This window comes from Coenobita brevimanus, chromosome 69, assembly GCF_032717465.1.
Source record: "Coenobita brevimanus isolate Jiangsu-jjx chromosome 69, ASM3271746v2, whole genome shotgun sequence".
NCBI classification, from domain to species: Eukaryota; Metazoa; Arthropoda; class Malacostraca; order Decapoda; family Coenobitidae; genus Coenobita; species Coenobita brevimanus.
Window position 1 is genome coordinate 81,732 of NC_137022.1, and position 15,403 is coordinate 97,134.

The following is a 15,403-nucleotide window of genomic DNA, read 5'->3' on the forward strand; positions in this document are numbered from 1 at the left end:
TACATTTACTCTCAAGGCACGACCCTCACAGACATCTACAAAACTCTGCGCTAGTCTACCAAGCTCTTGTCCGGTATTTGCAAGTAGCACTATATCAACAGCATACATCAGATTTGAGATATTCCATCCATCACCATTCATTACGTACGCCATCCCTCTCTCCATTACCTGTGATTATACTTCTCTCATCTCCCCATCCATATATATATTGAACAACAATGGGGACATCACACAACCTTGTTGCACGTCCACACTGATCGTGAACCATTCACTTAGAAGCCCATTTACCCTTACACATGTTTCACTACCATCATAAAAACTCGCGGCACCTAGCAGCTTACCATCTACACCAGTGCTCTTCAACCTTTTTTGGCGTCGTCCACCCCTAGTGTTGAATTGCTAAAAGCTGTCCACCCCAATCGGTTAACTGTATAATCCCATGATCCTACCCTTATATATTTACTTTTTTAGATTCTTGAATGTACAAATACGTAGGCAAGTAAAAACAATATACAAATATATATTTCATGTTCACACTTTGTGATAAATCTGAAGGGAAAGACAGAGAGGTTAAATCTTGTATAAATTTCATTGTATAGTGTATGCATTTCGAGATAATGCTGGATTAAGTGCTCGTGAGCCACAGAAAAATCAACATACAGGCTATCTTTGACTACACATATGTAAATTCTCCACTTGTATTATATTATTAATTTCTTCTTTTTTCTTCTATCCATATACGGTAATGATCTGGTCCACCCTCTGTCCACCCAAAGAAAGCTGTCCACCCCACACTGAATTTCGTCCACCCTAAGGTGGACCGTCCACCCAGGTTGAATAGCACTGATCTACACCGATCATACGCAAAACCTTCCACAATCCTTCACTGTCTACTTTGTCGTATGCTTTTCCCAGATCCATGAATGCCATAAACACCTTACTGTCCTTCTCACAAGCCTTCTTCACTATCTGTCTCACTGCAAATATTTGATCCACACATCCTCTGCCACTCCTAAAGCCACCCTCTTCATCACTCACTAGGACTCTTAGTTTCTCTATAAAAATTCTTCCACATACCTTTCCTACAACACTCTATGCCACGATAATTCTTGCACTCACTTCGCTCATCTTTATTTTTGTACAGGGGTACAGTCACAGCCTTTTTCCACTCTGCTGGCACAGTTTCATTCATCCATGCCTTCTTACAAATCTCCAACAAGCACTTCATTCCACTCTCTCCACGACACCTAATAATATCTGCATACACCTCATCAACCCCAGCTGCTTTCCCATTTTTCAGCCGTTTCACAGCATTCTTCACCTTTGTGAATGTCACGTCTCCTGGCACTGCATTCCTTCTCTGCACACCCCCAAACCAATCATATTTACAGCCACTTTGTTCTCTCTATTCCCATTCATCAGACTTTCAAAATATTCTTTCCATCTGGCCCTTACTTCAACTCCATGGGTTAATAATCTACCACGTAGCCAACATGCTTCACACTTTCACATTTCTTCCGCTTTCACTTCTACATTTCTGCACCTCTTTCCAGAATAACTTACTATTTTTAGAGAATTTGCATTCATTTCTCTTCTTAGATCATCATTTACGTCCTTCTTTTTCCTCTTCACAAGTCTCTTTACGTGTTTCTTAATTGCTCTCAATATATTCAGTTTTTCTTTCAGTGGAACCCCTGTCCTGTAACCACTCTATCCACTTCTTCCTCTTTTCCTCCACTGCTCCCTTACCCTCTTCATCCCACCATGCCGTACCTTACTTCTTTGTTGTTACTCTTGCCACACCACACACTGCTTTAGCATTCCTAACTAAGCGGTCCCTATATGCATTCCACAAGTTGTCCAGATCCATTTCATTCCAGTTTACTGATTCCAACTCCTCCCCTACTCTGGACCTATATTGATCTGTGTATTTAGTATCTGGGAGAAGACAAATACTTTTTCCCTTGCCGTACAGCTTTGTCTCGAGGATCAAATTCATACCCGAAGGAACTCTTACCTTTCAGCAATATTTACCTGTCTAGTGTGTATTGTCAGCTGTCTACTAAGGGCCAGAAGTTTCATTTGACAGCCTGGAAAAAGCACGAGAAGGGGGAGGGGAGATGCAGGCTCTCTGAACCCCCTCCTCCCCCTGCCCATTCCGCCACTGATTCTACCAAACCATCTACTATGCTATAATAAACGAGGCTTAAACAAAGTCAACAAACATCATACATTTTTATTTAAATAACTGTACATGGAAAACAGTCACTGGCACTCAGACATTCCTTGCATTCTGGGAGAGCTCTGTCGTGTTAGTTTCCGCCCGCAGAAAGGTTTAGAGTTAAAAAAAACATTTGAGCAAGACTGCCTTCAAGAACGGAGAACACGTCATATCAATGGTTTCTGTGTTAACAAAAAATCATATCTGTAGTGAGTGGCTCAGAGTCTTGGTATTCTGAATTACCTTATAAAACTATGATACAATTATTATTAGTTTCAAAGTGTTTCCACGAGTGGTATGTGTACACTGAATAGTGTAAAATTAACAACAAATATAACAATTTACCAACATTGCATGAGACATGATTGGCCCTGGGCGTGGATAATTGTGTTACCCTTTCAACACGATGACGTATTTCTAACTTCGCTACTGACAGACTGTTCTGTATACCTTAGGTGAGACTATATGAGTTGGAGCAGTTAGGTACAGTCTTCATTAATCCTGTAATTACGAAAGGTCTCATAAGCTGAATAAGTTAGTCTAGTGATGACAAGAATGAAACAAAAAATACGTCAACGGACTGAAGTGATCAGCAAGGCAGGGCCAGCGCCTTCTGTGGAAAGAGTTGCGACAATTCTGTTCGAGTAGACGCCATGTTATGATCCTGTTCCGTGCAGGGAAAAAAACACGGGATGGATGAATGATACTATTGTTTACCCACTTTCATCTCTCAGTGTTAATGTTCATTATTTAATATTCCGTGCTAACATTTTAAGTATTGTATTATTATGTATGAACCCTGGAAAACTATGCTACCCTACGTGAGGTAAACAACACGGCGGAGTTGTTGCAACTCTCTTTGTGGAAGACGCCCGGCAGGACATGCGCCCAGCATCACAACTCCAGTATAAACAGTCAATAATGGCGGTCTGACACATTCGGCAATGTAGGCACTTATTGTATTTGGCAAACAAATGGGATAAATATATACATATTATTTTTTTACATACATTTCAGAACTGCTGATTCACAGAAGTATATCTGTCAGCGGGAAATATTGTCTATTGGAGTGTATACCCAATCATAGCAAGATATGCAAATATTTATATGGTTATTAATACTCATAAAAACAGAAAATCACAGTAAATTTTTGTATCAAAGCAATAAATACACCAAGATAACACACCGAACAGTATGTAAAAGAACACTGGAAAAACTAGTTAAAATCTGTACACCTAACTCGTATATTTACGATCCTGAGAGCTGTGTCCTTGACTCCATCATTCACGCAGAAGAACCGTTTATCTTATATATGACACGGAGAACCTTACAACTACTTAACATACGATGGCATAAGGTAGACAGCGACGTATGTACAGCAGGGTAAAGGGACAAGGACGGATAATAAGAGGATGTATGGGAGTTTGAGAGAGAAGGAGGGAAGGGAACGAAAAAGGGAAAAGTAATGACCCGACAAATGTGCTTTTAAGCAACCAAGAGGGACCATCTTCATCACATCACCTGAGAGTATGACAGCAGTTATCATCGAATCCAGTTACATTTACATCACAAGTTTGTTAAGGTAAGAGCTTTTATGTACTTATAATATAGACCTTTCCTCATTAAACTACCTGGAAACGAGACAGTGAGTGATCTGTGGTCAGTTTGGTCTCATTACGAGCACACTCTGCAAGCAATATCTTTAAGATGTCTTTGGAAAAGACCGAGAGCTGTCTCTGGGTGCAGGACATGTGCACCAGGACACAGACTGCAGGCCCTCCACTTGGCACGCACCTACCACAGTGTAACCAAGAATGAACACTGGAAGGAGTATGACACGCTAAGTGTGACTGAACCATACAGGGCCTACAGTCTGGAATACAGACGAGCGAAGTGAGGAGTGGGTGAGACACCTTTACATACTAATGTCATGATCCAGACAATGGTGTGCCGGGCAGGGGGAGGGGGTATCCGAGGCAAGATATGGCAGGAGTAGTTCAGTTCCACACGGGACGCCAGCCGTCGGGATCGCCGTGCCATTCACGGTCAATAGGCGCCCTCCTGGGTGCCGGCTGTGAGGCTGGCTGGCCTGTTGTGGTCTCAACCAGGTTGTGTTCTGGGCTGCTGGCATTGCCAGGTGGTTCAACTGCCTCGTGCTCATCTTCATCAGCGTCTTCCTCTTGTGCAATGACCAGGACTCCAGCCAGTTCACGGCCCTCCAGCTTGGGGTGGTCTGGCAGAGGTAAGCTGTCACCGTCCACCTTCACAGGGATGAACCTCTCCGAGTTTTCATCATTGGCTATGACGACACCAGCGAAACGCCCTTCACGGAACTCCCCGAGGCTGGAGATCAGCTCAGCTACCTCAGCATCAGTGCCATTCTCTTTCAACAGGCGTCGTACCTTCACCTCAACTTCCCGTTTGTTTGGTGTTGTCACTTTTGTCTCCTTCAACTTGCTCTCAGAACCATACAATGCTTCCAGGGCCTGGCGAGCTCCACCGTCCAGGTAGCCCTCATCAAGAGCATCATCTAGATCCAGGACCTCAATTTCTGCATTGTCTAAGACGCCACTCTCCAGGAGGTGGTCACGTACATCTATTGGCAGCTCTTTAGGCAAGTCATGAAGGATGGCAGGCTGGGCTTTGTCCAGGTCATAAGAGGACAGGTCATCTAGATTGGTGCCTGGGCTGTACTCAATGAAGAACACCTCCACAGGGTCTTCAGGAGGATCAAACAGTGCAGGGTCAAAGGTTGGTGGAGGTAGTGGGGGGGCTGGTGCAGCATCCTCAAACACAATTTCTATGATGGGATCATCATAGCCAAGCTGGGCTCCATATATTATAGGGGCATTGCTGCCAGAGGCAGTGGCAGCATGGGCACCATAGGCCGCGGCCACGGCTTGTGCATCGCCACTGTCAACACTTCTCTTGCTGCCAGGAGAATCAATAAGTCCAAAAGCTGGAGGCTTGATATCCAGAGGGGCTGGGGGGAAGGCACCAGCATCTAGAGGACCAGCATCTATAACATTGGCAACTGGCACATTGACTTTTGAAGGCGCAGTGCTGGGTAGACGGATGTCTATGTCAGGCACTATAGGAGCTCCAGCATCTATATGGGGTGCGGCTACACCCACAGACTGAACTGGCTCTTTTACCTCAGGGACATCAAATGGTCCGGTGGGCAAGTCATACAGTGGTCGTACCGGGCCGACCGGAATTGGCTGTGATGGCTCAAAGCCGTCCAGGTATGAGGAGGAGGAGGACCCATGAGCTGCCATGGGTGGCGGGAAGGATGGAGGAGCACGGTAGTCGTTGGATGTCTCATGCACTGGCGGGCCAATGGGGAATGAGGCAGGGCCTGGAGCAGAGGCTGGGACCACTGGTGCAGGTGGAGGACTGAATGAATGTTGAGTGGAGTGTGGCACCACTGGCACAGTAGGGGCAGCTTTGGAGTGGTGCACAGGGGGCGGCACCACAGGTACAGTGGGGGCGCTGTATGAGTCCTCTGGTACCACAGGAGGCAAATAATTGTCCACGGGCTGGGGAGGGGCATATAGGTCCCCAGGCAGGGGTGGAGGTGCATCTCCATAGCCACCAGCAGGTACAGGTGGGGGGAGGTACGAACCACCAGCGTGTACCACGTCTTCAACCTTCACGTGACCAAATCCATGAGGTATGCCCTTGCCATGACCACCACCATGACCCTTGCCATGACCACCTCCAAATCCACCACCAACACCTTTCCCATGACCACCTCCAAACCCACCACCATGACCACCTCCAAACCCACCCCCAAGACCTTTGCCATGCCCACCTCCAAACCCACCACCATGACCACCTCCAAACCCACCCCCAAGACCTTTGCCATGACCACCTCCAAACCCACCACCATGACCACCTCCAAACCCACCCCCAAGACCCTTCCCATGACCACCTCCAAACCCACCACCATGACCCTTTCCATGATCAAGTCCAAACCCACCATCAAGACCCTTCCCATGACCACCTCCAAAACCACCGCCATGACCTCCAAACCCGCCCCCAAGACCTTTGCCATGACCACCTTCAAACCCGCCCCCAAGACCTTTGCCATGACCACCTCCAAACCCACCATCAAGACCCTTCCCATGACCACCTCCAAACCCACCACCATGACCACCTCCAAACCCACCACCATGACCTTTGCCATGACCACCTCCAAACCCACCATCAAGACCCTTCCCATGACCACCTCCAAACCCACCACCATGACCTCCTCCATGTCCACCACCAAATCCAGTACCATAGCCACCTCCATGGCCTCCTCCACCACCAGCCTTGATGTGACCTCCACCTCCACCATGGCCTCCCTTGATGTGACCTCCACCTCCACCATGGCCTCCCTTGATGTGACCTCCACCTACAACCCCACCTTTGAAGCCACCGCCCCCTCCACCATGACCTCCCTTGATGTGACCTCCTCCACCACCATAGTGAGAAGGCGGGTGTAGAGGAGCACCATAGGACGGCTTGGGTGGCGGACCATAAGATGGCTTAGGTGGCGGACCATACGAGGGCTTGGGCGGCGGTCCATAAATGGGCTTAGGTGGTGGACCGTAAGAGGGCTTTGGAGGTGGACCATAGGCTGCAGGTGGGTGGTAGATGGGCTGCGGGTGAGCCACTGGGATTACTACTGGCCCATGGCCGTAATCATCATCATCCTCCCAACCCTCGAAGAGACCAGAGAACCAGGAACCGATGCTTCGTTTGTCTCGCACTGCTGCCTCCTGCTCGCCCTCCGCTGCCACAAATCCCACCGCTGCCACCAACTGCAATGAAAAACACTCAGATCAGCAAAGAGAAATACTGGCTTCATCGAATATCTCCAACTGGTAATAATTAACCCATTTGGTCCGACGACGTATTTTTCGTTTTCTTTCTACGACCACAGTATTTCATATAGCTTTGGGAAGTAACTTCATTATGAAGAACTTTAAAGGGGGTTACTTCCCTGCTAGAGGTTTCCCTAAGATTGAGTAAAATTACTTGATAGGAGCAAGTTTTTTAAAAACTACTGCATCACTTGAGCGGCCTAGGCTTAGTTGTCAGAAACCAAGAAATCCTCATAGGCTTCATTACTTTTTCTTCTCTTCCAACGTCAGGACCGAAGAATGTGGTTTTCTTGGTCAGGTTTGGTTTGTGTACTATAGGTAAATAGTGTTTGCAGCTCTGTAATCTGCTGCCTGACACCGTGGATCGTACACTCATGGCACAGGAGGTACTCTAATAACTTTCCCTTATTTTCTTGGCTGTTATTTCTTGCTCTCTGGACTCTTACTCACCTCATCATTGGGTACGAAAAGAGGCTATGATTTGATGTTAATGGTGATGATGATATTATTTATGCAATGTCTGTCGATGCAAGAACGGTTTAAATAGCATATAATTTTACGAGAACACTAAGGTGAAAAGAAATAGCTTAGGAAGAGGTTCTGGGGGGCCTCCTACAATATCTCACAAGTGAAGTGTTTAGCTGCCAGAATTCCCTCACCTAAGCGAAGTGGGTGTGTAAGTGTGAATCATGTGCCTAAATGAACCAACACCAGCGAAACAGATAATATGACACTAATATCACTGAAAAAGACGAATCCAGCCCACATTTGAAAGGTTTAGTTTTACTCGGTAGATACAACAATTCTGCCTGATCTGATCCTCTTCCATTAATATCATTATCCACCTTTATCCCGACTCAGCTCATGTCTTTCGTTGCATCCAAAGCTATCCCCCCCACATCCTGTACACTCCTCAATTCTATCCATTAATCTCGTTCATGACTTGTCCTCCTCCTTGTTTACCTTCATCCCTTTCCAAGCCATAGCAAAAACTGTCCACTTTATGAACCCGAACATCGATAGGCATAATCTAACCCTTCTATGCTACCTGCCACGTACAAGCTTCACGCCTTCCTTATACTCTTATTCATTATTTTGCCTTACTCCTTCCATAGTTCGTTTATCTTTATTTGGCGGAGATTTTCGTCCTTTATTACTTACCGCAGCGCAATGCTAGAATAACAAAATGCTGCAGCTATACATCCTTCCCATAGCATTTTATTGTGATCAGCGCCATATTCTGGTGCCACCCTTGCTACAGCTCAGCATACAAGACTGTGTGACGACTATATTAGGCCAAGTTAAATTGAACAGTGAGTATTTCGTCTATCATTCTACCCCGAACTACTTTCACACTCCTCAAACCTGCCTCTTCCCTAACCCCCAACTCCATTTTCTTACCCATTACTCTTCCGCTACGTCTTATTTCCTGCTTCTACGCTGACTTACCGGGAAAATTCACTCATTGAAGCCGTTTCCTTATCGTGTGTAAAGTCCCGCATCATAAACTGGAATACGGCGTGAAATTTTGTATTCCCAGTGAAGGGGTTGATCGTGCTACTCTGAACGTTCATCTTGGTATGGGTGTCTCTTGAACATACTGTTGTTGTCGTTGTTTTTGTAGACCCAGGCATATCTGAACAGAAACCCAGTGGACTACAGGCTGAAGTGCACGTGAACCCAGTGGACTACAGGCTGAAGTGCACGTGAACCCAGTGGACTACAGGCTGAAGTGCACGTGAACCCAGTGGACTACAGGCTAAGGTGAACGTAAACCCAGTGGACTACAGGCTAAGGTGAACGTAAACCCAGTGGACTACGAGTGTTGTTTAGGATGGTGCATGTGTTGAGTGGGATGATGCACGTGTTGGGTGGGATGGTGCACGTGTTGGGTGGGATGGTGCACGTGTTGGGTGGATGGTGCACGTGTTGAGTGGGATGGTGCACGTGTTGGGTGGATGGTGCACGTGTTGAGTAGGATGGTGCATGTGTTGAGTGGATGGTGCAAGTGTTGAGTGGATGGTGCACGTGTTGGGTGGATGGTGCACGTGTTGAGTGGGATGGTGCACGTGTTGAGTGGGATGGTGCACGTGTTGGGTGGATGGTGCACGTGTTGAGTGGATGGTGCACGTGTTGGGTGGATGGTGCACGTGTTGAGTAGGATGGTGCACGTGTTGAGTGGGATGGTGCACGTGTTGAGTGGATGGTGCACGTGTTGAGTGGACGGTACACGTGTTGAGTGGATGGTGCACGTGTTGAGTAGGATGGTGCACGTGTTGGGTGGGATGGTGCACGTGTTGGGTGGGATGGTGCACGTGTTGGGTGGGATGGTGCACGTGTTGAGTGGGATGGTGCACGTGTTGGGTGGGATGGTGCACGTGTTGGGTGGGATGGTGCACGTGTTGGGTGGGATGGTGCACGTGTTGAGTAGGATGGTGCACGTGTTGAGTGGGATGGTGCACGTGTTGAGTGGGATGGTGCACGTGTTGAGTAGGATGGTGCACGTGTTGAGTGGGATGGTGCACATGTTGAGTGGTATGGTGCACGTGTTGAGAGGAGAAATGCACATGTTGAGAGGGATGATGCACGTGTTGAGAGGAGAAATGCACATGCTGAGAAGGATGATGCACGTGTTGAGAGGGGTAATGCACTTGTCGAGAGGAATGATGCACGTGTTGAGAGAGATGGTGCACGTGTTGAGAGGAATGACGCACGTGTTGAGAGAGATGGTGCACGTGTTGAGTGGGATGGTGCACGTGTTGAGTGGCATAATGCACTTGTTGAGTGGCTTGGTGCAAGTGCTGAGTGGGATGATGCACGTGCTGAGTGGGATGATGCACGTGTTGAGTGGCTTGGTGCACGTGCTGAGTGGGATGATGCACGTAAAAGGGCAAACATGGTGGAGGATAAGGACTGTAGAGTATTAGAAGAGGTGAAGTAGGTTGCGTCATTAACAGAGAGAGAGAGAGAGAGAGAGAGAGAGAGAGAGAGACCAGGTGTAGGTATGAGAGAAAGCTGTGTGGTGGGGTGGGGTGGCTTTTTTTGTGCGTGTTAGTCCAGATCACATACCCTACGGCACCACCAGATCGGGAGTTACTGTGGCAAGGGGCAGGGGAGGCTAGGGTGGGTAAGGGCAGGGCATAGAATAGAAGTGATCAGGTTTATTACAGTAGGGGAAGGGGTAGCGTGGAGTAAGGGCAGGGCACGGTAGGGTACGGGTAAGGTAAAGCAGGGTAGAGTAAGGTAGGGCAAAGATATTACTGTAGGATAGGGTAGGGCAGAAGAAGGACTGGGCAGGGTAGGGTACGGTAGGGCAGGATAGGTATGGCAGGGTAGAGAAAGTGGTGTTGGGTAGGGTAGGATGAGAAAGCGGTCAGGTTACGGCGAAATGTGAGATGGTGAAACTAGCAGGGCAAGAAGGACGAAGGTATGGGGAGACAGACAGACAGACAGCGGTGCAACGACCCTGATACCGACACACACTATGTTGCTTGTTGCCTAGTACCTCCAGCGTGATGGTAAAAAGGAAGTCGGTGCTCGAATTTTCTTCTATTTTCTTCTGTTTGATTCCTTTTATGTCTTTTCTTCTTATCCTGAAGAGATCTAGGAGGGATGCTTCGGATTTCCTTATCAGCGTGAAAACAAACTTACAGCCACATTCCTGAGACAGTTCAGATTTGTTTTTGCACGAAGCATAAGAAGAGAACAGGATCCTCTTACATGTTTTCATCTTCCCACAAATGTAATCAATTCCCTGCTGTAAATGAGTTGTATTTTTAGACGAAGGACAAAAAAGGGAAGAGGGTACGCTCTTTCCTGCTGTTGTCCCTTCCGTAGGTACAAAATCTTGGTTATGAAAGGGAAGATATACTGATTGGGTATGACTTTTCAAGAGTATTATTAAAACTCAAACCATTACTTAGATATAACGTTTCATTCTGCGGATCATGAGAATTTTCGCCACAACAACAGACACGTATATCAATAATGTCTGGCCTTACGTAGGGTTTGCCTGACATGGATAATTATCGTAAGTTATTTTCTGAATCTCACCCGCGTCGAACAAGATGGAAGGAGAAGAAAAGGTGAAAGTGTGACGTGGGTGCCTTATACAGACACTGCATCTTGACTGTTGTGTTTGCTGCTACACAACACCATCCCCACCATCACTGTTCCTCACACCACACCGCCACTACACCAACACCATCCCTGTACCTCACCTATACGTTTTACCAATAATAATGGTGTTTTATTCCTTATTTTGAGTATATATAGACGTTAAAGGCGAAGCTACTGTGATCCAGTCCATTTCTGTGTATTGATGTATGTTTGTATGATGTTTGTATGATGTATGTATTTATGTTAGCAAAATATTTCATGCCTACCTGATCGCCTTTGGATGACACGTCTCTCGTACATGGTGTGTGGGTCTGGAATGAAGTGTTTTCATTTCCGTGCCGACTAATCAAAGTTCAGTCTCACGGGGCAGAGTCACTGTGTTTTGAGCAGTTCGGATAGTGTGTATATGTTGTTCCCTGTCGTCTTGGTAACAGTGTCCACGTTGGGCATCTAATTACACATAAAATCATTTGTGGACATTACCCTCTTCAGCCTAGGAATGTTATTTATATTTTGTTATTGTTATCTCAAAACAATTACGCCGTTCAGGAATGTCAGGAGTGTAATTATGTATGGTAGTGAGACCTTGGCAGCAAAGGAAGAGGATATTCGCAGGCTCAAACGTTCAGACCTGACAATGATTAGATGGATGTGTAGTGCGTCCTTGAATGCGAGGCATGGGAGGGCGAGGATTACGATTGAATTGAGAGGAAGGATGGGCCCTGAACGTAATTTTTTTTTTTCAAATGATCAACAGAGAAAGGAAAAACAAATTAAATAAGAAATTTAATGAGGAGGGGTAGACTGAGATGGTCTGGGCATGTTTAAAGGATGGAGGATGACAGCTGGGTGTGGAAGGAGAGAAGTGTGAACGCCGGGGGCGGGGCTGCGAGAGGCAGACCTAAAAAGACCTGGGACGAGATCATTAGAGTTTGACCTCAGGGATAAGGGACTGAATACGGAGGCTGCCAGAGATCAAGCAGCGTGGAGAACTGGCATTAGGTGACCAAGGCCGACGTATGGAAGCATGTTGAAGCCTTTATAAACGATACGACGAAAAGGACAGACTCTTTCAACGTGCATAGTTTGGATATAACATTCATTGATCCATTGACTACTAGGGCTGGTTCTCCTGGTAATGTAGACGCCATCAAACAGAAGAGGCTGAAGACATGAAGCTTAGACAGTGACAAGTAACACAATTATCATCACCGTTACCATCACCATCATTATCATTATCATCATCATTAGCATCATTATCATTATCATCATCATCATTAGCATCACCATCATCATCATCATTAGCATCACCATCATCATCATCATTAGCATCACGATCATCATCATTAGCACCACCACCCCCACCACCACCACCATCATCATCATCATCACATAAAAAAAATTTAAGAAGTAATTGATTTCTTAACTGTACTTCTGACAAAACTTATCAGCACTTAAAGCTGTAAGGGAATTTGGACAGAGAGAGAGAGAGAGAGAGAGAGAGAGAGAGAGAGAGAGAGAGAGAGAGAGAGAGAGAGAGAGAGAGAGAAGGAGGGTGGAGGCAGCCCGGATGTCTAATGCTAGTCATAGTGTAAACACCGTCTCTCACTCTCGCTGTGTGTGTGTGTGTGTGTGTGTGTGTGTGTGTGTGTGTGTGTGTGTGTGTGCAGTGAAGTAATACTGTATGTGCACAGGTGAGTGAGTGCGCAATGAAATACGTATGCATGTGTGTGCAACGGTGAGTGAATGTGTGTGTGTGTGTGTATGTGTGTGTGTGTGCACAGGTGAGTGAGTGAGCAATGAAATACGTATGCATGTGTGTGCAACGGTGAGTGAATGTGTGTGTGTGTGTGTGTGTGTGTGTGTGTGTGTGTGTGTGTGTGTGTGTGTGTGTGTGTGTGTGTGTGTGTGTGTGTGTGTGTGTGTGTGTGTGTGTGTGTGCAGAGTCATTGTGTACATGCATGTCTATCTATCTATTGCCAGACGCCTTAATCCCGTAATGGGTGGCTTGTCAATGTTAAGTAAAGCAAAGAGTATTACCGTTTATGTAGATGTTTGTGTGTAAACTATGAGTGTATGAAAGTGTGCGTGTTTGTGTATGTGTTTCTTCGTTTGTATGTGTGTGTGTATCTTTGTGTATGTATGTATGTGTGTGTGCGTGTGTGTGTGAAGGAAGTGCTCAAACAAGCTTCCTGTCATCATTTGTTCCTGAATTAAAGGTAGATCCTGTGTGTGTGTGTGTGTGTGTGTGTGTGTGTGTGTGTGTGTGTGTGTGTGTGTGTGTGTGTGTGTGTGCGCTATCATTGCTATAGAAACTCTCTCTCTCTCTCTCTCTCTCTCTCTCTCTCTCTCTCTCTCACACACACACACACAAACACACACACACACACACACACACACACACATAATGGTGTTCGTACCAATTAATTTCTCATACACTGTGTGCGCACATTCTCTCTCTCTCTCTCTCTCTCTCTCACACACACACACACACACACACACACACACACACACAATTAAACCCTTCAGCATGATCAAGTAATTTCTTTTATTCTTGTCATCACCAACACATCCACATATAACTGAACTCTGTAATTATTGTACTGTTCTTTAAGTTAAAAAAAAAACTTTAGCATTAGCAGGAATTAGTTGTAGTAATCCTAATTTTTGACCAAAGAATTATTTGAGACTGGTTACGTAATTTTTGCGTTGGCAGGTTTCTCTGGGGTTAATATTAATAAGCTGAAGTGAACTGGAATTGAAAAGCTGAGTTATTATTGAGCTGAGGAGGGATTTAGACTGCCTTACCCAGTGCTGTGTGTGTGTGTGTGTGTGTGTGTGTGTGTGTGTGTGTGTGTGTGTGTGTGTGTGTGTGTGTGTGTGTGTGTGTGTGTGTGTGTGTGTGTGGAGGGGGTGGCTGTGGGTGTGGGTAGAGTGTGGTGTGAGTAGGGAGTGCGTTGGAAGTGTGTGGAATGTGCTGGATATCTGTGTGTGGGCAGGGAGGGGGCAGGTGAAGGGAATGGAGGAAGTGAGGCGGGCAGGGCAGGGCAGGGCAGGGCAGGTCCGGGGAGGGCGGTGTGGGCAATGGGATCACAGAACAGGTTGTGTCAAAACTTTCACCACGCAAAAAAAACAGGAGCAGCGTCCATCCCCTTCTCGTAATGCCCGCCTCTTGGCCTCAACCACTGGGCACTCTCGTAAACACTTTCACACCCACCACAGCACAACACCACACCACTAATTCACTCTGCTGTACAATTTTTTCATTTTGTTTAGGTTCAGTGAAGGAAATAGTGTCACAGTGTAAAGTAAACGTTTGTAGCTACTAGGCAACAAGAAGTGAAGCCACATAATCGAACTTCACCTTACGTAACCTGTCCAAACTTAACCTAACCTGCCCTAATATGACAAATTAACTTAAGTACATCAAACCTAACCTGATCCAGTCTAATCTACTCTGACCCTACCTAACAATCTAACGACCTACCAGAGCCTAATCCAACCTGTGCCTCGGCTTACCTCACTTAATCTAACCTCAACTCACCTCATTTTGCCTAATTTCACCTCGCCCCACCTAAGTCAACCCACATTAACCGAATCAAGTACACTGGATTCAAGATAGGTTGTTAGGCTATTCTTATATTTCGTCTCGTCTTGTAAAACTGAATGCATTGTGTGACTTACAAACACTGAAATTGACAGCCATCTCCATCCCCATTACAAACTTGAACCCTCTGTGCAAGGCTTTTCTCTGGTGAATAATATCAACAACAACTAGCGGGAATGAATTACGCTGAGTTCCAACACATGCACTGCAAAGGGTGTCTGTCTCCTGAATACGACTGTGTGCAGGCAATGAGAAGAAAATATCGGAGTCTGACCGGTAAAGTGAAAGGGTTAGGAGAGAAAGGCGCCAGTAACAAAAACTACAGCTTTACTCTCATCTATAATTGGAACAGATTTAAGTGAAAGGCATTACAGATGGACAGGTAGATAGACAGACGTTATATAGATAGATACTGTAGATGGATAAGGTCTGAGGTTTTCATGTATCTCAATATAAAAATAGATAAAACAGGTCTGCTAATATATAAACTAGAAATATATGTGTTTATACTCTCCCAACTCCATTTACAGATAACGAACAGTGCATGACGCGAGCGCATATCTCCTGTACGAAATAGTTCTGAAC

General features: G+C 46.1%; 1 protein-coding gene across 1 annotated transcript in view; it reads right to left on the minus strand.

Moving 5' to 3' along the window:
• Positions 1 to 4,218: 4,218 nt before the first annotated feature.
• Positions 4,219 to 15,403, minus strand: part of LOC145406110 (uncharacterized) — a 37,672-nt gene continuing 26,487 nt past the window's right edge. The window contains exons 2-6 of the mRNA XM_080277307.1: positions 6,768 to 7,029; positions 6,510 to 6,632; positions 5,693 to 5,939; positions 5,352 to 5,617; positions 4,219 to 5,225 (exon numbers count right to left, since the gene is read on the minus strand). Coding sequence (XP_080133433.1) covers positions 4,219 to 5,225; positions 5,352 to 5,617; positions 5,693 to 5,939; positions 6,510 to 6,632; positions 6,768 to 7,029 — 1,905 coding nt within the window. The remainder of the gene's footprint in view (positions 5,226 to 5,351; positions 5,618 to 5,692; positions 5,940 to 6,509; positions 6,633 to 6,767; positions 7,030 to 15,403) is intronic.